The sequence below is a fragment of the Microcaecilia unicolor genome, chromosome 11 (genome assembly GCF_901765095.1).
Source record: "Microcaecilia unicolor chromosome 11, aMicUni1.1, whole genome shotgun sequence".
Taxonomy (NCBI): Eukaryota; Metazoa; Chordata; class Amphibia; order Gymnophiona; family Siphonopidae; genus Microcaecilia; species Microcaecilia unicolor.
Genome location: NC_044041.1, coordinates 62868918 through 62889694, shown reverse-complemented (window position 1 = coordinate 62889694; position 20777 = coordinate 62868918). Strand labels below are relative to the sequence as shown.

Genomic DNA, 20777 nt, shown 5'->3' with positions numbered 1-20777 from the left:
GATTTCGCAGACGGAACCTTCCAATCTACATCTGGCATTATGGCATTATACAATTATGGATGGTCCATTAGACCCTTTCTTCCTAAGGCCACTGTCACTACCATCATGACTTTGGAAAACATCCAGGAAGCAGTAGCCAGTCCAAAGGGAAAGTGCCTCCTGACATGGATACAATGCTGTACCCCATGAATTCATTTAGAACACTGCAAGCTTTGAAACAGACTGCTCATTTCACACACACCTTTCAAAATGCAGATACTTCTGATGAGAACCCTAAATTGACATGTGTATATACACCTCAGAGGTCTACAGCTAGGAGAAATTGTCCTAATCCATTCCTGAAATGAGGAATCTTGAGCATTTGATTTACCGCCTTCAAAATCAAGAATCAGACAGAATAAGCCCTTTTTTGGAACCACAAAGCAAAAACAGAAATACAGAAACCTAAAGGCAGATTAAGACCACGTGGCCCATCTAGTCTGCCCTTTAGTCTGTCCCCTTTCACCTCCATCCTATGCCCCCTCATTCCAGAGCTTCCTTTCATTTGAAAGGCTTGCCTTCTGTGCATTTATGCCATTGAGATATTTAAAAAAACCTCAACTCCCCTCGCTTGCCTTTCCTCCAAAGTATACATATTGGAATCTAAGTCTGTCCCATATGCTTTATGACGAAGACCACTGACCGTTTTAGTAGCTGCCCTGTAGACCAACTCCATCCTGTTTATCTTTAAGGTGTAGTCTCTGGAACTGTTCACAATATTTTAAATGAGGTCTCGGTGACAGCAGCATCACCACCTTCTTTTTCCTACTCACCATTCCTCTCTCCATGCACTCAAGCATCCTTCTAGCTTTCACCTTAAGAGGTGCTGGAAATAGAGTATCTTTTCCTGCTCTTACCTGGGCACAAGAACCACTGCTCCCAAGCCAGCAACTTCTCAGAGACAGACTCCACTGCTGCATTTTTGGCTGTCGTGCAACTGGAATAAAAAGGGGGTAAGAATTCCAATCTATACTCTCTTCTCACCACTTTCACAACCCACTGGCCAGATGTGCTTCAGGTCCACTCCTTGAAAAATGTAGACAGCTTATCTGCTCTACCAAGGCCTCTAGCGGCTCCCATGGATTTGCCCTTGGGAATCTCTTGCAGTCAAAACAAAAGTCGACCTTCCTGAAGCCATAAGGCATTACTGGTCCAATAAGCAAATATCATTGAGGCATGTTAATCTCTGAACCTAAATCTACTTAGACTCATCTGAAAGGAACCTCAGTGTTTATCCTCTGGAAGGCTCAGTGATCTTGGCAAGTCAAGACCACAATCTTCTACAGGTCCTCTTCAAATAGTACAGTCCCTTGAAAAAGCTTGCCAAGTCTTTGAGGCAATGGCATAGCCAGGGCTTCCAATTTTGGGTGAGCCTGAGCAAAACGTGGGTGGCTACGAGAACCCCTCCCCACCCCTGGTGTCTCTCAACTCTCCCCCCACACCTTTAAAGCCTGTCTTTCTTTGCCAGTAGTGCATGGTGATTCATACCCACTGCTTAGACTAGCCCCAAGCCACCCCTCTGACCTGGTCCTGTCTATGCAGAAACATAAGTTGCATCACCGGGAAAGCTCGGGGCTGGCACAAGCAATGGGTATGAGTTCCTGCTCATTGATGGCAAAGAAATGAAAAAACTTTAAAAGCTACAGGGGGGGGCGGGGGGGGGTGGAGGTGCCTGAATGTCTGCAGTAGAGGGGGAAAGATGCAGAGTCTTCAGCTGCTGGGGCTTGGGGAGCCCCGCCAGCCACATCAGAGATGTGCCACTGCTGGGTGGGCCAGAGCTCAAAACGGGTTATCTTAAGCCCAACAATACTAACTTTCTGAAGAAAGATCCTCCCTAACTTACTTTGTACTCCCAACATAGCTGGCTGCCCGATCACAAGTCCCAGAAATGAAGGTTTTAGCTCACACCTCAAGATTAAACTATTAGAAAAAAATACACTTTGTGGGTGTAATCTTGTTTGCCAATGTCCGTATGTTTGAAATGCAGAGCTATGGACAATATCTTCATAGTTGCACCATCTTGAGAGATGTGCTTGGACCTGGGTAAAATATGACCTATGAAAGATTCTGAATCTACTTTTCCCAAATCAGCACTATAAAAGTAGTCTGGGTATTGCTTGAACTTATAACAGGACTTGTCCAATGTTCACCCTCAGATCTCTACTATATTTCTCATTTATGCTCTGCAGATCCTCACACATCCCATAAGGCCTCAGGGAAAGTAAGTCTCATCCGTGTATTTTCAAAAAAGTTATGAAGATGCTGTCCAAAGTGCCAGGGTGGATCCTGAAAATCAAGCACCTACATTGTAACTGACAATATACTAATTGATCAACACCGCTAAGCTGATCAGGAGTGCCTCGTAATTCGAATGACCTGCCTAGCCACAACAGATGTTGCAGCAAAAGTCCTTTACCTCTACTTAAAGACAGCTATCGACTCCAAATTCCTCGCAAGGTATGTGTCATGTTACTTTTAAATTCTTTTGGTAAAGCTTTATGCTTACTACTACTAATCATTTCTATAGCGCTACTAGACAGACGCAGCGCTGTACACTTGAACATGAAGAGACAGTCCCTGCTCAACAGAACTTACAATCTAATTAGGACAGACAAACAGGACAAATAAGAGAAAAGGGAACTACTAAGGTGGGGATGATAAAATAAGGGTATTGAATGAGTAAGGGTTAGGAGTTAAAAGCAGCATCAAAAAAAGGTGGGCTTTTTACCCAGATTTTTAGCATGAAGTAAATAATTTACATGATAGGGGGACAAGTATTCATCTAACGCAAGTGGAATTATAGTCCTCTTCAAAATCCAATCCCATCCCTCAAATAATCAACCATCATTGATTCATCATATTTCCTAAAGTCCATCATACCTTAATCCTCCTGATGCCAATTATAATATAAGTGCCCCATTTTCAACTTAGGTTCCCACTCCCTCTCCCCCCCCCCCCCCCCCCCCACCACCACAAAAGAATTTAGATAAGTCTTTCCTAACAAACAAGTAGATCCTTCCTCAAGAAAGTTTCAAGGGAAGTAGCTGAAAGACTTATAATCACTATCTGGAACATATCCTTCTGCTTAATGAAGATTATTCATTAAATGTGAAAGGTCTATCAGGAGAGATGCAAAAGAAGTTGTGCTGCTGGAGTAAAGTCGCATAAGATCTGATGGAAGCTGTATGCCCAAGTAACGAAAAAGTGTCTGCCCATTTAAGTAGAAAAGTATCTCTTACTCTCCCCCCCTCCCCCACATCTGACACATTCCCTGCTATGTTGCCAAGGCTTCTGATTTGTCTAGGTTTACCTTTCAAATATTTAAATCACCCCTATCTTTCCTCTGGGGGGGTGTATGTATGATATTTATACACACACATATATACATACACACACATATATACATCATACAACCCTATCTTTCTTCTGGAGCTGGGGGGGGGGGGTGGTCTATACATATACACACAGATTCTTAAGTGTCTTATGTATTGGCACAAAGCCCATATTTTTGACAATTTTCATTGAACTACTTCAAGTTGGAATACAGGAATACTAAGAAGCTATATCTGCACATAATCTTTTATAGGGGAAAGCTCACAGCTTTGTCTCCATCTGCTGGAGAATGGACATACATTCTGGCCTGGTGGGACAAAAAAAAAACAAACAAAAAAAAACTTATTTGGCTTGGATATGTACCATTTTGAAGCCTGTATATTAGCTTCTATCACAAAAATATTTAAAGACATCTCCACAGAACACAACAGCCCTCTGGAGGGCCAGAAATTCAAATGTTAACAGATAACCTTACTCCTAGAACTAACCACCATAATATTTGCTTTCAGAATGTGCAGCTTTGCAAAAGTATCATGCACAGGCTACATCTTGTGTCAAATATTCTTCATTCATGCCACAAGAGAAAGGGAAATGAACTCTTTTTCTGCTCAGGTTAAACCTGATAAACCCATGTATCAGCAAGATGCCAGAACTATAATGTACAAACTTGAACTGCTCTACTGTAACCATAAAGTAAAACCCACATCTGTGGAAAGAGCCTTAGAAAAATAAAATCAAAACGAACACACAGATCAAATATAACTTCAGCTTACAACTTTGTCATTCAGTTCTTGAAAGGCTAGAAGCAGAAACTACACTTTTGGCAGCATTTACATCTAGATTAAAACTATATACTATAACAACCTGCACTCAAATGTTCCCTTAATTAAATTCAGGGAAAGCCATTAGTATCTTGACTTTTTCAATGACCAGCATTATGAACCACTGGCTATAGACAGCTCTGTAGGAAACTTGGGATTGAGTGTAACAATGTGCTGCTGCAGTATATACATTCATGAAATCAAATGCACACCTGTGTGTTAATATGATCAAGGCATTATCAGGGGGCATCCGTGGAGGATTTATAAGGAGAGACGGACATTTATGCTCAAGGCAGTGGTATCACCACAAGATTACAAAGCCAGATGCTATACATCTGTATCTAACATCAAAAAAATCTCACACAAAAAGAGAGGCTACTGGAAGAATTAGGAGGGGTAATGTGAGACTTGGATAAGGTAAAGCAGAACACATTAGAAGACAAGAGGTCAGGAGAAAGACTGAACTCTGCATCAGGGTAGTTGCACCATTACAGTGAATTGTGAAATATTAACACAGCAACCAAAACCAGAGTGGAAATTCTTTGATAAAGTCCATGTAACACCATGTACAGAACCCCACATTAATCCATGAGAAGCAAGGAAACAGCAGCTCAAACTCCTTTTGTTTTTACTAGAACAATTTCCTGGAGACTTAAAAAAAAAAAAAAAAAGAGAATCAATACCACAGCAAGTCTTTGCAAATGCTCACTTATATATCCCTCTGCTGCCCAGCGGAATGTTTTTAATTTGATTTCCTAGATTTGGAAAAACAGTTCTCTAACCAGTGCTGCTGTTTTCCTGGCTCCTCTAACACATCGTTAATGCTGCCCCATCACTTACCGAAGCTAAGCCTGGCACACTCTTATCAAGGTTAAAAAACTCATTGAAATCAAACTCTCCTGGAGCTGGCTGTGGCAGCACCATATCTTGGGGAACTTCCTGATCTGCTGTAGTCTCATGAGGCAAGTCAAGCTCTTCTTCAGCTACTCCACCATTGCATTCAAATCCTGGGAAGCACAAAGAAAACCTGCTTAAAATCTTCCATAATGGCCAACATATTTCATGCTGTAAACAATGTAGAATTTAACTCAGTGTCCCTAGGCACTGTTAGTGTGTGTCTGGTGGGGGGGGGGGGGGGGGGGGGGGGGGGGAAAGAGAAAGTGTGAAAAGTGTGGCAGCAGGGCACATTCCCTCTCTGGCCCTTTTCAGATCCAGCCTTTATGTCCTCTTTTCCGAGGTTGTCTAAATAATATGCATTCATTCTCCTGTTTGTACCCATTTTTTAAATCATCATCATAAAAAAAACCTGAAATTCCCCAACTCCTAAATGTCCTATTTTTGTTTCAATAAAATGTATTGACATATTAACCATACACTAATGTGGAAAATATACTCAGATACATCACATGAACAAGCAACAGCATCCCTGAATAGAGAAAATGTATACAATTACAATACTTTCTCTCTCCAACCCCAATCAAAAGCTCTTCTCCCTCTCCCCTCCAAGAGAAGAAACTCCATTTGTTGGGGCACACCATTGGTCCTTCAGTGTACACCTAATCAACCCTCTAAGCAACATCTTTCCCAAAACCTCATGCCCATCCTGGTGAAGGCATGTTATGCACTTGGGTGTGCAAGAGAGCCTTGGCCACCTACCTGGATACCTGAAGTGTACTAAAGCACACAGATTTGTTTGCTATTTTGACTCAAATAAGAGGGGGGCAGCCGTTAGTAAATGCTACAGAATAACATGGGGACAAAGTAACCTGTTGGTAGGCCTTGTGAGAGAGGGGCCCAGAGACAAAGCTTGTCCTCATCCCCACGAGCTCTGTCTGATCCCATCCACACAAGCCTTGAACAGTTATGATTTTATATTTAAATCATTTTATTAAAGTGTAACCCCACCCCCAATATTCTGTACAACTATTTTTATAAATCACAAACAATCCAGAACAAACAAACCTGTGTCTCCCTTCCTCCCCCCCCCCCCCCCCACACAAATATCCCCTCCACTATTGGAAAAACTGAAAAAGCCAAACTACTACAGAATGCTGCATAGAAAACTCATGCTAACAGAATACCCGGGTCACACACACACACAAATGCAAAACACAGAACAGTTGACCAAAAAGAAACAAAACCAAAATCCCAAGAAGCCACACCTTGCATTTAGTACATCATCTATTTCACTGATGATGTACTACTCTCATAAGATACTTCAGAAGATGACCATATCCCATTACCTGGAGTATCAGATGAAGCAAAATCATCACTACTCCCTATCCAGCATTGAACAAAACCTAACAGATCATTAAATGATCTAACAGTCATAGGCTCCATTTCACCAAGAAGTTGCAAATTTTAAACCCCAATCTAAGGGCATGGGGCCTTCTATACACTTCCAGTGTGCAGCAATAATAGATCTACAGCAGCTGCTAGGCAAATACATTTAAAGCGTTGCTGCTATTTAGTACCCTCTGATTATCTAACCTCAATATGCATAATTTAGTGTCCAAAAGGAATACACTTCCTAATATTGTGGAAATGGTCCGTGACACTGTAGTCCAAATGTCCAGTATTGGTTCGCATTCCCCCAAATATGTAAAAACGTCCCTCTCTCTATCCCACACTTCCAGATGTCTGGTACTGTGGGGAACATTCTGTGAATTTTCACAGGAGTGGTAATACCATCGACTAAGTAACTTATAGGTATTCTACTTCAGCAATACACATGGAGATCTTTAACCTCCAAACATACCACATGCCATTCACTCACATTCAGCACACAAATTTAGTTCAATAGATTTTTATTGATGACAACAAAAACCATGTTGTCGTTACAACAAACATAGCAAAAGGAAATTCACAACACCTGTCATCAACCATTTTAACCCATTTCTCCCACTCCCCCCGCACCTCTACCCCACCCTACTCAATAGACTTCCAACAAATCCACCAATGAAACCATAAACACTTCCGTAAACCCCCCCACCCCTTCCAACAAAAAACAACCAAAAAACAAAAAAAATAACATATCAGGGATCAAAGAGCCATCTACAGGGACTGCCCGCAAAGATTACATAGATAATATATTTAGGAGGCTACGTGCCCTATTTATTTTTATTTATTGCATTTGTATCCCACATTATCCCACCTCTTTGCAGGCTCAATGTGGCTTACAATACATCATGGATAGTGGAAATGAGAAGAGTAGACATTTGGTGTTACAGAAGGATTTTGGGTTGCATGGTAATGGAATACATTATGAGAAAGGCATTAATCCATACATTATGAGAAAGGAATTGTACAAAGGGCTGCCAAACTGACCAAAATCTGGCCTTCCGCTTTGCAGTTAGACAAGCGGATCGAGCCTCCCAATTACACAACACCTGTAATGCATTACGCCAATGCCACCAAGTAGGAGCATCTCTTACACACCAGGTCTGCAAAATGCACTTCACACCCACCACACATGCCTTATAATGGACAAATCTCTGGCCCTTGGTCAAAAGGCCCGATAATGTGCAAGCCCAATCAAAAAACTAGAGGGGGCAAAACGAAACAATGTATTGACAAAAATATCTGCTGCCAATAAGCCTGTATAATCGGGCAAAACCACAATGCATGAGAGAGGATATTCTCAGTCGTCCCACAGGCTTCACATTGCAAAGATGATATACAACGAGCATGAAATGCCTGCCTTGGAGAAAAATAAGCACGGGTAAGAAGACGACACGCATTCCCGATATCTAGTATTATATACAATTTGTGGTACAAGTCACAGCATGGCAAAAAAAATGCCTCCACCCTCACAGGTTGTCCCAATTCTACGGTCCACCTCACCACCACTGATGCATAGAACCTCCTAAGCAGCATCATGGTAAGTGCCTTATGAAAATAGGACACAGACATACGTGTCACCAGAGAAGATGTAAAAAAAAAAAAAAAAAACCCCAAAAAAAAAAAAAAAACCTGCAGCCTAGTAAGTATTCCCATTTCACATCCCTCCCGTAAAAGGTGAGTCAAATAATGGGCAAGCTGAATATAAGCATATAGATTACCCGGATGTGCGGACAAAGTATCCAACACTACCATAAGTCTTAAGGGTGCCTGCATCGCTTCAACATGTCTGCCATAAGTACCCATGTCTGCTCCAATGCTGAAACACCAAGAGGCATATTTTCAAAGCGCATAGCTTATTTGTAGCATTTGTATCCCACATTTTCCCACCGATTTGAGGGATCAATGTGGCTTACATTTGCCGTAATGGTGGTTGCCATTTCCAGGTAACAGAGTACAAAAGTCATTGCATTAAGGTGCATACATACATGGTGAAGAATACATTGGGGTAGTGCATATTGATTCCTGCGTGATAGATAGGATTGTAACATACATTAGGTCATCGACTGTAGAGAAACCATATTCAACAAAAGGGTTAAAGTGAAAGAGGTTAGTCAGTCAAGTGATAAGAGTTCGATTTTTCTAGTTCATGTGTAGTCTCATTATTTAGTATTGAGGATGAGTGTTATTGGTATGACTTCTTGAATAGATCAGTTTTCAGTAGCCTTCGGAAGATAGTTAAATCTTGCGTTGTTTTTATGGCCTTCGGCAATGCGTTCCATAGTTGTGTGCAAATGTAGGAGAAACTGGTTGCGTAGGTGGATTTATATTTTAATCCTTTACAGTTGGGGTAGTGGAGATTGAGGAATGAGCGTGCTGATCTTTTTGCGTTCCTAGTAGGCAAGTCTATAAGATCTGACATGTAGGCCAGTGCTTCCCCGTGAACGATTTTGTGGACCAGGGTGCAAACTCTGAACGCAATACGTTCTTTTAGTGGGAGCCAGTGCAGTTTTTCTCTTAGGGGTTTGGCGCTTTCGTATTTCGTTTTTCCAAATAAGAGTCTGGCTGCTGTATTTTCAGCGGTTTGAAGCTTCTTGAGACGGCTGAGGGGAGACATGATAGAGGTATATAAAATAATAAGTGGAGTGGAACAGGTGGATGTGAAGCGTCTGTTCACGCTTTCCAAAATTACTAGGACTAGGGGGCATGCGATTAAACTACAGTGTAGTAAATTTAAAACAAATCGGAGAAAACATTTCTTCACCCAACGTGTAATTAAACTCGAATTCATTGCCGGAAAATGTGGTGAAGGCGGTTAGCTTAGCAGAGTTTAAAAAGGGGTTGGACGGTTTCCTAAAGGACAAGTCCATAAACCGCTACTAAACGGACTTGGAAAAATCCAAAATTCCAGAAATAACATGTATAGAATGTTTGTACGTTTGGGAAGCTTGCCAGGTGCCCTTGGCCTGGATTGGCCGCTGTCGGACAAGATGCTGGGCTCGATGGACCCTTGGTCTTTTCCCAGTATGGCATTACTTATGTACTTATGATTTGTTCTTTGCATCTGGCATAGATAGCATTACAGTAATCTAGATAGCTTAGTACCATTGATTGTACTAGGCTTCGGAATACTTCCCTTGGGAAGAAAGATTTGATCCTTTTAAGTTTCCACATTGAGTAGAACATTTTCTTTGCTGTATTTTTCGCATGGTCTTCAAATGTAAGATTTCGGTCAATTGTGACTCCTAGAATTTTCAGGCTGTCTGAGACTGGAAGGGTGTAGTCTGGGGTGTTTATTGTATTGGTTTTGTTTGTGTTATATTGTGAGGATAAGATGAGACATTGTGTCTTTTCTGCATTTAGCTTTAGTTGGAATGCGTCCGCCCACGAGTTCATTATTCGTAGGCTGTGTTCAATTTTATTTGTGATTTCGGTTATGTCTTGTTTGAATGGGATGTATATCGTGACATCGTCTGTATAGATGTATGGGTTAAGTCCTTGGTTGGATAGCGATTTGGCTAGATGTGTCATCATTAAGTTAAAAAGGGTTAGTGAGAGCGGTGATCCTTGTGGTACTCCGCATTCAGGTTTCCATGGTGTTGACGTTTGTGTCTAGTAGTCTAGGATGTTTGTGAGTATCTTGTGGCTAACCATGTCGAACGCGCTGGACATGTCAAATTGTAGGAGCAGTACATTGTTCCCGTTTGCAATCAATTGTTTGAATTTGGTTATGAGGGTGGTTATCACTGTTTCAGTGCTGTGGTTGGATCGAAATCCTGACTGCGATTCATGTAGTATTGTGAATTTGTTTAGGTAGTTAGTAAGTTGTTTGGTTACCATGCTTTCCATTAGTTTGACTATCAGGGGGATGGATGCTACTGGTCGGTAGTTGGATGTGTCATTTAATTTTTTCTTTAAGTCTTTGGGTATATAGTTGTAAGTAATACATTTCCTTTGTCCTTGGGGAAGAATCCATGTTGTAGCATGTAGTTCAGGTGTAACTTAAGTCTACTATGAAGCGTTTGGGGGCGGACCTTATTAGGTTAGTTGGGCAAATATCCAGTTTGGAGTGTTTTTTGGAAAATTTGTTGATGGCTTGAGTGATGGTTTCTTCAGTTAATAGATCGAAGTTGTTCCAGGTTCAATCTGCTGGGTATTCCCCAGGAGTTGGGTCTAGGCAGTCCATACATTTTTCGTGATCGTTGGAATTGAGTGGTAGCGTGGATCGAAGTTTTATGATTTTCTCGTTGAAGTATTTGGCAAGTTTGTCTGCTGATGGGGTGTCTGCTGTCTGTGGTAACCGGTATGGTATCAATTAGTTTATTCACGAGTTGGTAGAGTTTATGTGCATCTTTGTAGTCTGGTCCTATTTTGGTTTTGTAGTATGCTTTTTTTTTTTTGTTTGTCTTATTGAGTATTTGTATTTTCTTTGCCTTTGTTTCCATGCATTAAGTGTATGTTAGTCTTTCATTTTTTTCCATGCTCGCTCAAGTCTCCTAACATGTGTTTTTAGTGATTTCAGTTCTAGTTGAACCATGGGTATTGAGTTTTGTCTTCGTGTAGTCCTTTTTTGTAGTGGTGCAATTTTGTCTAGTGTATTCCTGCATCTGTCGTCCCAGTTTAGCAGATAGTGTTTGGACTCTGTTTGTGCTGTCCATTCATTATTATAGAACTGTTGCCAGAATGTTATAGGGTCAATTTAGCCTCTCGTAGTGTAGGTTGTTGGTTCTTGCCTGATGTGCGTACCTTTTTTCCGCCACTGTGAGGTTTAGTTTATAGTGGTCTGACCATGGTATCTCTGTCCATTTTGTTTCTGTTAGTATAAGGTTTAAGTCTGCGGATAGTTTGTGTGTGATGAGGTCAACTGTGTGTCCTTTGGCGCGAGTGGCTTGCATGTTAGGCCACCTAAGGTCCCATAGCTGGAGGAAGTCTTTGCATTCGCGTACAGTGGTTGTATTTTGGTCTTCTGGGTATATGTTTATATCCCCAAGTATGATTATATTGGAGTTAGATACACAGGTGTTCGATATGAAATCCATTAACTGTGTTTGACATTCTTGCCAGTTACCTGGTGGTCTATAAAACAAGACAACGTTTAAGTTATCAAGTAAGGTGGTATGGTTGATTCTAACTGAAGCGATTTCAAGTTTAGGTGTAATAGACTCGGCAGTTGTTACAGTAAAGTGAGATCTGTATATTAATGCTATGCCGCCTCCTCGTTTTTATTTCCTTGTCCAATGGGTAATTTTGTAGCCTGGGGGGCAGAGATCCAAAATTATGGGGTCTTTGTGGTCATGGATCCAGGTTTCACTGATTAGTAGGTCGAGATTTTCTGCTGTGATCCAGTCTGTTATAGTTATTGTTTTATTGACTACTGATCTAGTGTTTGTATATCCCGCTAGAATTTGTTGGTATGGATTCATGTTTGATGATGTGTGGATTTTTTATTGTCGTTCCTTTGTTTTAGTATGACCTTTATTTTTCTTCTTTTGTGGTTGTCCAGATGTTGGTGTTTTTTCATTGTTTGGATTCTTATCCATTTGATAAGGTGTTTTGTGTTCAATCAATCTGTGGTGTGTGTGTGTAATATGGGTATCATGTTTTCAGTGAGTGGATAGGTTGGAGTTGTGAAAGTTAATGTTAAGGAATGAATTAGTAAGATCAAATTAATGGTATTCATTTAGATTTAATTTCTTGTTTCTTTTTTGGGTGTATGTGGAATAGTAGTGAGTCTATCTAGTCCTCTGTAAGCAATTAAGTCAATTTGGTTAATCTCTATTTCTACTACCCCTAAGCAGCCGTCATCCAGTACACTGGGCCAAAGCGTGCAAACCTATGAGCTGCTGCAAGGAGTTTTTAATAGACTGGAATGGAAGTGAGCTTATCTAGACCACTATAAGCAGGGAAGCCAATAGTTTAGTTTCTATTTCCACTGCCCCTCACAGCCATCATTGGTGTTCATTCAAAGCACAGCAAATAAGTCTATGATTTGCTCCATCCACATTTTCCTTCTATGTTGCTTGTTCATCTACAGCAGCTCTGTTTTTGTCAGATTGCTTTTGCCAAATTGCTGTAAATCAATCGATTCAAGGACGTTCCGGCCCCGCTGCCACGCTGCTCCAGTCTCGTTGTCGTGCTGTTCCCTTCTCAGCTTTCCTCCCTGTCGCTGCGCACACCTGGATCGTGGATCGTGCTGCAAATCAATCGATTCGAGGGTGCTCTGGCCTCACTGCCGCCCTGTTCCAGTCTCGCCTCTCCTCCCCGTCGCTGTATAAGCCTGGATCGTGGACGGCACCTGCTCCGCGTCGATCCCACCAAACCCTAGTCTACTTCCTCCGACACCCCCCGATCGACCGGCACACTCACTGCCTGATCCTTCACGTGGCAGTCGCTGTCCTGGTTGCTGCAGGTGAGTGCTACTGATCTTCTGGGGACTGGGGTTCGGCTGAGCAAGCAGAAAGTTGGCTACTGCTGGGGTCAGGGCTGGGGCTTGGCTAGCGCCGGTCCAGGTGAGGTTGCCCACAGATCTTATGGTTTCGGTCTGCCTTGGTCGTCTGTGACTGCGTCTACCTACGCTCTATGATGCCGGGTGTGTGAGCTCCCACTGGGAGTCTGTGGTCACGAGCTCGGGCAGGCCCAGGTCAATCTCTGGGACGTTCGCTGGTTTCGGTGGGGTCGTTAGACCTAATTCGGACTTCTTTCGACTCTGGTTCCGTTCTGGTCAACCGCGTTCTCGCCTGTTGGCGACCTTGGCTCACGGAGCTAACTGCTCACGCTTCCGTCTGGTCAGCCATCTTGTTCATTAGGTTCTATGGAACTTTGGAAGGCTAAGTGCTTTGAAAATATGCTCCAAGTAATCCAATCCCGGCGAAAAACCCAGATTCCCTTCTATAGGCAAAAAGTCCGTGGAAAAAGGTGTACAATGCCAATATGTAAGTAAAGTGGCCCAAGCGGCTCGTAGAGGTTTTAACAGAACATTAGTACACACAGCCACAGATAAATCCCCACCCTTTGCATGAAGTAAATAAGGATGTAGTGGGCAAAACAATGCATCAGTTTCCAAAACACAATCCCGAAGATGTTGAATCTGACATGCCACATTATATTGATGAATATTTGGAATTCCCATACCTCCCATCATCCATGATGTACATAAATAATCCAAACGTATTTTGGGCTTTTGCCCATTCCAAAGAAATCTACTCACCATGCGATATAACATTCTAATATCTTTTTTCAAAATCCACAAAGGAAGTTGTTGAACAACATACAACTGTTTCGGAAAAAGAGAGAGACATACGAAATAAGCTTATTCTGCCATAAAGAAACAAAAGCAAGGACTGCCACATCCGTAGCTGCTGCTCGGACAAACTTAACAGTCTCCGGACATTCAAAGAGTATAGCTCTCTAGGATCACTCAGCAGCTAGATACCTTAAAAGGTAAAGTGATCTTTAGCCCAAGGTAAAGGGAAAGGACCCTCCCACTGCTCATGCACCAAGGTGAGGGTGGGCATTGCCTCAGACTTGTCCGTATTCAACCGGAACCCAGAAAATTCTCCATATTCCCAAAAGCTTTCTGGCAACCGGGGCAAGGATGTTTGAGGTGAGGCCAGGTGCACCAAAAGATCATCCGCGTAAGCTGATATTTTAAACTCTACCCACCCGCACCCTCACTATCTCTGTAATAGTCAAAATTTCTCATATTAGCGGATCAAGAGTCAAAACAAAGAGTAATGGCGACAACGGGCAACCCTGTCTTGTCCCCCTACCAACAGAAAACGGCTCCAAAACACAGCCATTAATCAACAGCGCTGCCCTTGGGTCAGAATACAGTGCCCTCACCACATCAAAACCCCCCCATGAATACCATAATGTTCTAAAACTTTAAACAAAGGGCCAGGCCACTCTATCAAAAGCTTTTTCTGCATCGAAGCTGATAAGAGTGTAGGTTCCTGTCTAGCCTGAGCCTCCACCAAAGAGGCCAAGATCTGCCTAATATTTTTAACAGCATGTTGATCTCTTACAAATCCCACATGTGGGAGCGCAATTAGATTAGGCAATACTCTGGCCAGCCTATTAGCTAAAATTGAGGCCAACAGTTTAGTCTCAAAACAGAGCACAGAAATGGGCCTATACAAGCCAGGCATAGTAGCATCCTTACCCGGCTTAGGAAGGACCATGATATGGGCCAAGGTCAACGATTCAGCAATCCATTTTGATGCTATAAATTCATGAAGCATGTTCATCAGAGGCTGGGTGACATCTGTTACCAAAAGCTTATAGAATTCTGCCCTATAACCATCTGGTCCTAGTGCCTTAAACCGAGAGCTACGCTGTATAGCCCCCACCACCTCATCCTCCCCAAGAGGAGTATTAAGTTATTCAGACTGCGTCTGCGTAAGAAATGGCAGATCCACACTAAATAAGTATCCGGATCCAGGCCCTCATCAAAATCCCCGCTATACAACTTTTGATAAAAATCCTTAAAGACAGCAATAATACCCGGAGTATCATGGAATACACGACCAGCAGCACCCCTCAATGTCAAGTCCTTGAAGGCCGTACCATCTGCGCCAACAATCTATCCCCTCCCTTATCTCCATGTTTAAACAACAGATATTGATAATACACTGCAGATTTTTCAGCCCACTGATGTAAGAGTTCATTAAGGGCTGCCTGGGTAGTCAAAAACTGCTCATTATGGCCCATGCTTCGAGTTGTTCCCGCCAGTCTACGAAGACCCACTAACTTTTTCTCAAGCTGAATGTCACGTCTGTGGTCATGACCACCCTCAGACTTACCTTATTTCTGGGTGTCAGCATCTATGCTGGCTTCTGCCCGTTTCTGTGTTAGTCTTGTCTCTGTCTGTGTGCTGATTGCTTCACTAGACCTCACCTGTGTTGGCTATGCCTCTCTGAGGAGCCACCATCTAAGATGGCTCCCGCTTGTTTTGTGCCAGCTTCCAAGATGGCTCCTGCCTGTTCCAAGCCTCTCCTTGGTGTGTGTTCCCTGCTCCTGTCCTGGAGTAGGTGACATCATCAGTGAGAGCCTTCATAAGGAAGTGCTGTGCTTGCATTCAGGGCCTTTGCATGGTGTGTGTGTGTTATGCCAATAGGCTGCGAGGTTAGTGACAGCACTGTTGCGCTGCTACCTAGCCTTTCTCTGGGGCTCTTGCCCATCTGCTATTTGTGTCTGTGGACTGCCAATCCTTCTGTGTGGGCGCTGCCCTTCTGTTTTGTGTCGGTGGACTGCTAGTCCTTCCTTTGCCTTGCTCTGTCTTTGGAGTCTGAAGCTTCAGCCATTTTCTCTGTGTTTGGAGCTGCTGAAGTGTCAGCCCTGACTCTGTTATCCCTGGTTTATTCCTCTGCCTGCTGCCCGACCAAAGACTGTTTGCTCCTGGTTTATTCTCTTATCTGCTACCTGCCCAAAGACTCTGCTAGTTCCTGGTTACTTCTTCTGTCTGCTGTGCCTAGCTTACTTGTATATCCAGAGTCCTGCTTCTGCCTAGCTAGTGTGCATATCCTGAAACCTGTCTCTGCCTAGCTAGTGTGTATATCCTGAAACCTGTCTCTGCCTAACTAGTGTGTATATCCTGAGTGTATATACTGAAACCTGTCTCTGCCTAGCTAGTGTGTATATCCTGAATCCTGTCTCTGCCTAGCCTGGGTGTACGTCTTGTCCCCTTTGTCTGACTTGTGTTTCTGGCTTAGTGGCTGCATGTAGCTTTCAGTCTGAGTCTAGTATTTAGCACAGTCTCCCTCGTGTACCCCAGACCCAGGGTGGGTCCCTCTGGATCTTCAGTTCCTGCCTTATCCTGCAAGTCCTGCCGGCCACCCGCACTCCGGAGGAAAGGTGGTCAAGCGCAGGTGAAGTTGTGCCTGTTCTAGTTGCCTGCCTCAGTACTACTCCAGTCCAGAGTTCCAGTCCTGCTCATCTGTGTATCCAGTTACAGGGTGGTCTTGCCTGCCGCTCCTCGGCAGTGGCCCAAGAGCTCACGTATTCCGGTCCTGCCTCAAGGACCCGACACTGAAGGGTGGCCCTATCTCGAGCCTTCCACTTAGCCACACAATACGCTATAATATCTCCCCTTGGAAGTATCCCAAAACAATACCGGAGTCTCTTTATGAATATCATTAAAAGTTTTATACTCCACCCATTTACTAATATAGTCCAAGAACTGAGGATCAGTATAAAGATCTATAGGGAAGCGCCACCGAAACAGCCGTTACCCATCCGCCCTGTTACGATACCATAACCACACCAAGGCATGGTCTGAGACCTCCGTTGGCCCTACCTCTGCCTTAAAGGACCTCTGAAAAAGATAGACTAATCCACCAGGAGATAATCTATTCTGGAGTACGTCATATGCGCTCTAGAGAGATGAGTGTAATCTCGTTCCAGAGGATGTAATGATCTCCACACGTCCCCCAAATCCAAAGCTTCACATAGCAAAGCCACCCCTTTTGTTCTGCTACCAGATGGCGAGGATTATGTGACCTATCCCACTCGATCTACAACTATATTAAAATCACCCCCTACTATTTTAGGATAAGATGTAAAACAATGAAGTTGTGACAGAGTATAGAAGGACTTCCTATAGTCATTTGGAGCACACACACACACAATATAAAAGGTTGACCATCGATAAGCACATGAGCTACAATAAATCGCCCTTCTGGATCAGAGAATACCCTCTTAGTCTCAACAAGCAGTGATTTATGAAATAGGATAAGGACTCCAGCCTTTTTTGCCACCACCGGTGCCTCTAAGTAATTACCAACCCACCAGGTGAGAAGCTTCCTATGTTCTGCAGCACTAAGGTGTGTTTCCTGTAGAAATGCAATATGTGCATGTTTTTTTATGTAACGTATGAAGAATTTTTCTCCTCTTTATGGGCGGAGAGATTCCTCCCACATTCCATTCCAACTAAATAGGTTAATGGGCATTATGTAATTCCCTCATGATAAATGAATCTAAACACATGATCATTAACCATCCCGGGGAACCTGTCCCAGCCTTTAGGATCCCATGTCAGCAAAATCTCATCCCATCTATGACCAACCCCCTCCATTTGACAACACTCCTCCCCCCGTATCCACTTAAACCCCTCTTCTCCCTGAAAATAGAATACAGTGAATAATAACACCCTGATTTGCACAAAAAAAAAAAAAAAAAAAAACCCCACACAGAAAAACCTCCCTTCCCCTAACCTCCCCCTCCCTTCGTTCCACTCCCATATCTCGAACCCTCTCCATCCATCTCTTACGAAGCCCCAATAAAGGGGCAGGTCACTCAATGCCCACTTCCTGCTCCATCCACTAATGCAAAAACAAGCAAAAAAAAAAAAAAAAAAATCAAACCACAAATCCCAGCCTATCTAACCCCTAGAAGAAACAGTAAAACTCTCCTCGAAACAGACCCAAAGAAGAATATCACATCTATTAAACATTCCTCCAAAGTCCCTACCCCCCACCCTCACACCATATCAGCACAACTGACTTTCAAAAGAAGCAGTACAGCCCTTCCCATAACAAACACAAATAAGATAATACTGCTTCTAGTAAACCTATCTCAGGCCATACACCCACACATTCACCCCATAGTAGGCCCACAGTAATAGGAAACTGAACTTGCTCTGTCAGCCAGTGTTCCAAGGTACCTGCCAGGTCTTTACCACCCAATCCTTTGGGAAGGCCCACCAATCTCAAATTGTTCCTCCGCGAGCGATTTTCCAGATCTTCAACCTTTTGTTCTAGAGTCTCTATTTTCTTGTTAAGAGCACTCTGCACGCCTTCCACTTCTGTGACCCGGTCCTCAACTTCACTGGTTCTGGTTTGAAATGCTATGCATTCGCGTGTTAAGTTCTCCATTCTTGTTTGCAGTTTTTCCAATTTCGTGTCAATTGGTGTAAGCCTTCTTTCTAACAGCTCTTCCAGCACTACAGTCATCTCATTTGTAATTTCTGCTACCCATGTCGAAGAGACTGAGGAGCCGGCGCCACTTGGTGAGGCGGTCATTTTGGTTTCTACCTGCTTGTGCCGCAGCTTGTATTTCTGGGTCGTTTGACGCCATGCCCCGCCACTAAGGCTCAGTGTCGGCTTTTTGGTTTATATACTCTCCTTCTAGCTGCTTATTTTCAGAGGGTCCGTTTGCGGGCCGAAACGAGGGAGAAGAGGACAGGAGCCGGAGAGTCATTCACATGCGATCGCACTCCAGCATGGTGTCACGTGATCCCCCCCAATTCTAGTTTAAAAGCTGCTCTACCTCCAGAGACCTCCAGTAACCAAGTCATGTACTACCTGATCTAGGCAATGGGTGCTCCATTCTTGAGACTGGTGTCACAATCATTCAGAGACTGGAGTTCAAGCCTCTCTCCAAACTGGGGCTATGATACCACCACTACAAGCTGTTTCACACCATTCTCCAGAGTGGCAACCTCACCTCCAACTCCTGTGTCTGAAGAGACCAAAGAGAAGTGGTGCAAATCTAGCTCTGCAACTTCTATTCCCTGACCACCAACAGGAATACCTGCCCCTGCCACATATCAAACCTGACTCAGTCTATCGCTCACAAAGGCTACAGGGTTGCTCTTGGCTGGATCACCCAGCCTAAAAACTCCCAATAATTGCAGTACCCAAGCAATGACCCTTTCACTCGCCTGAAAATCAACCAATCATCCAGATATGGGTGCACCAGATCTCCTCCCTCCTGTAGCCTCTTTATGTTTGAACAATTTTATTGTTGTGAATGACAAAATATAACAATTGAGCAATTAAACAGGTGTTCCACATTATCTCTCCCTCTCCCATCACAGATATCGACATGTTCTTATTACAGGTTCAATGACTTCCTGTCTTAGTATTCCCCTTGTAGAGGGACCGCATAATGTCTACAAACACAATCTATATTCAGTAGAAACACAATTCCGTAGATAAACAACAATAAGATACCTACTACATAATCCTCCTTTCCTCCCCAAACCCCCTCTCCGGCTGTAACTTCCCCCCTCCCTCCCCACCCTAGCCCTCCCTTTCCCCCCTCCCCCTCATCTTCCCAACCACCCCCCCTCCCCTCTTCCCCTACTCAGCCCGGAAGATCTGTATCGCAACTCTAAGGGAAAGTTCACTTTGCATTAAGAAGCAGACTCCGGCCTCTTGGGCTTAGAATACGTAAGTAAGGGCCCCAAAGAGCCAAAAATGCGATCCTCTTTTTCTGTGAGAATCTAATCTCATTAGCCTCCCAGGAAATCAGCTGATGCAACTGATTCCTCCAGTGCCAGTAGGCCGGAGGGTCTTTGACCGTCCAGTATTGTAGTATGCATTTCCTTGCCAACAAACACATCTTGCGAATTAACAATACTTCAAAGCGATTCTGTCCTCTAAAGGAGTCTGGCAGATCTAAAATTAATTGTTCAACTGTTCCCCGGGTCCTGACTCCCAGTCTCCTTTCCCAAAAGCCCCTAACCTGAGTCCAGAATCTTTTCACTCTAGAGCAACTCCAAAACATATGTAAAAACGTACCTGGGCTCGTTCCACATTTAGTACAATTTGAGCCGTTACCTCCTCCCATGTGTGTTAGTTGTGTCATTGCTACATACCCTCTATGGATGCATCGATATGCACATTCTCTCAAGCGAGCATCCGTGACTAAAGCAGGTATGCGCGCCACTATTCTCGGCACGTCCCATGCCCCCAGTTCAAAGCCCAATTCTTTTTCCCATGCTTTTTTCAGTGATCCATACTCCCTAGGGGGTTGCCATCTTTGTAATGCTTTACAGAGTAAAGAGACCGTAACTTCTCCCTCGCCCATTGAATGAAAAAACTCTCGTAATTTACCCCCCACCTGTCTGGTCAAGGAAGACTCCGGTAATGATGCCATATAGTGTTGTATTTGTCTTATGGCAAACCTGTTACCCCAGGAATCTCCCACTCTACGTAATATTTCTGCAGTTAGCTGGGGCCGCCCATCTCCATCCAACAGATCTCCCAAACATGTAATTCCTTGTCTCTCCCAATCTACAAAATATCGACTTGACATCCCTGGTAGAAATTCGCAATTCCCACAGATTGTAAGTTGATCTGACACTGTTGGATCTCCCCCAAACTGTCGCACCAGTTTCCTCCATGCCTCCCTTAGCGGGCGCACCAACACACTTCTACGCAATTCCTCCGGCAGTGTACTTATTTTATGGTGTAGCAGTGAAAACAATTTGTAAGATCCCAAATATGCCTTCTCCATCGCTAT

General features: G+C 43.5%; 1 protein-coding gene across 1 annotated transcript in view; it reads right to left on the bottom strand.

Annotated features, from left to right (window-relative positions):
• The window catches only part of EIF4ENIF1 (eukaryotic translation initiation factor 4E nuclear import factor 1), a 229477-nt gene that overhangs the window by 149492 nt on the left and 59208 nt on the right, over nucleotides 1-20777 (bottom strand). Inside the window, 1 exon segment of the mRNA XM_030217483.1 lies at nucleotides 5034-5200. Within this exon segment, the coding sequence (XP_030073343.1) occupies nucleotides 5034-5200 (167 nt within the window).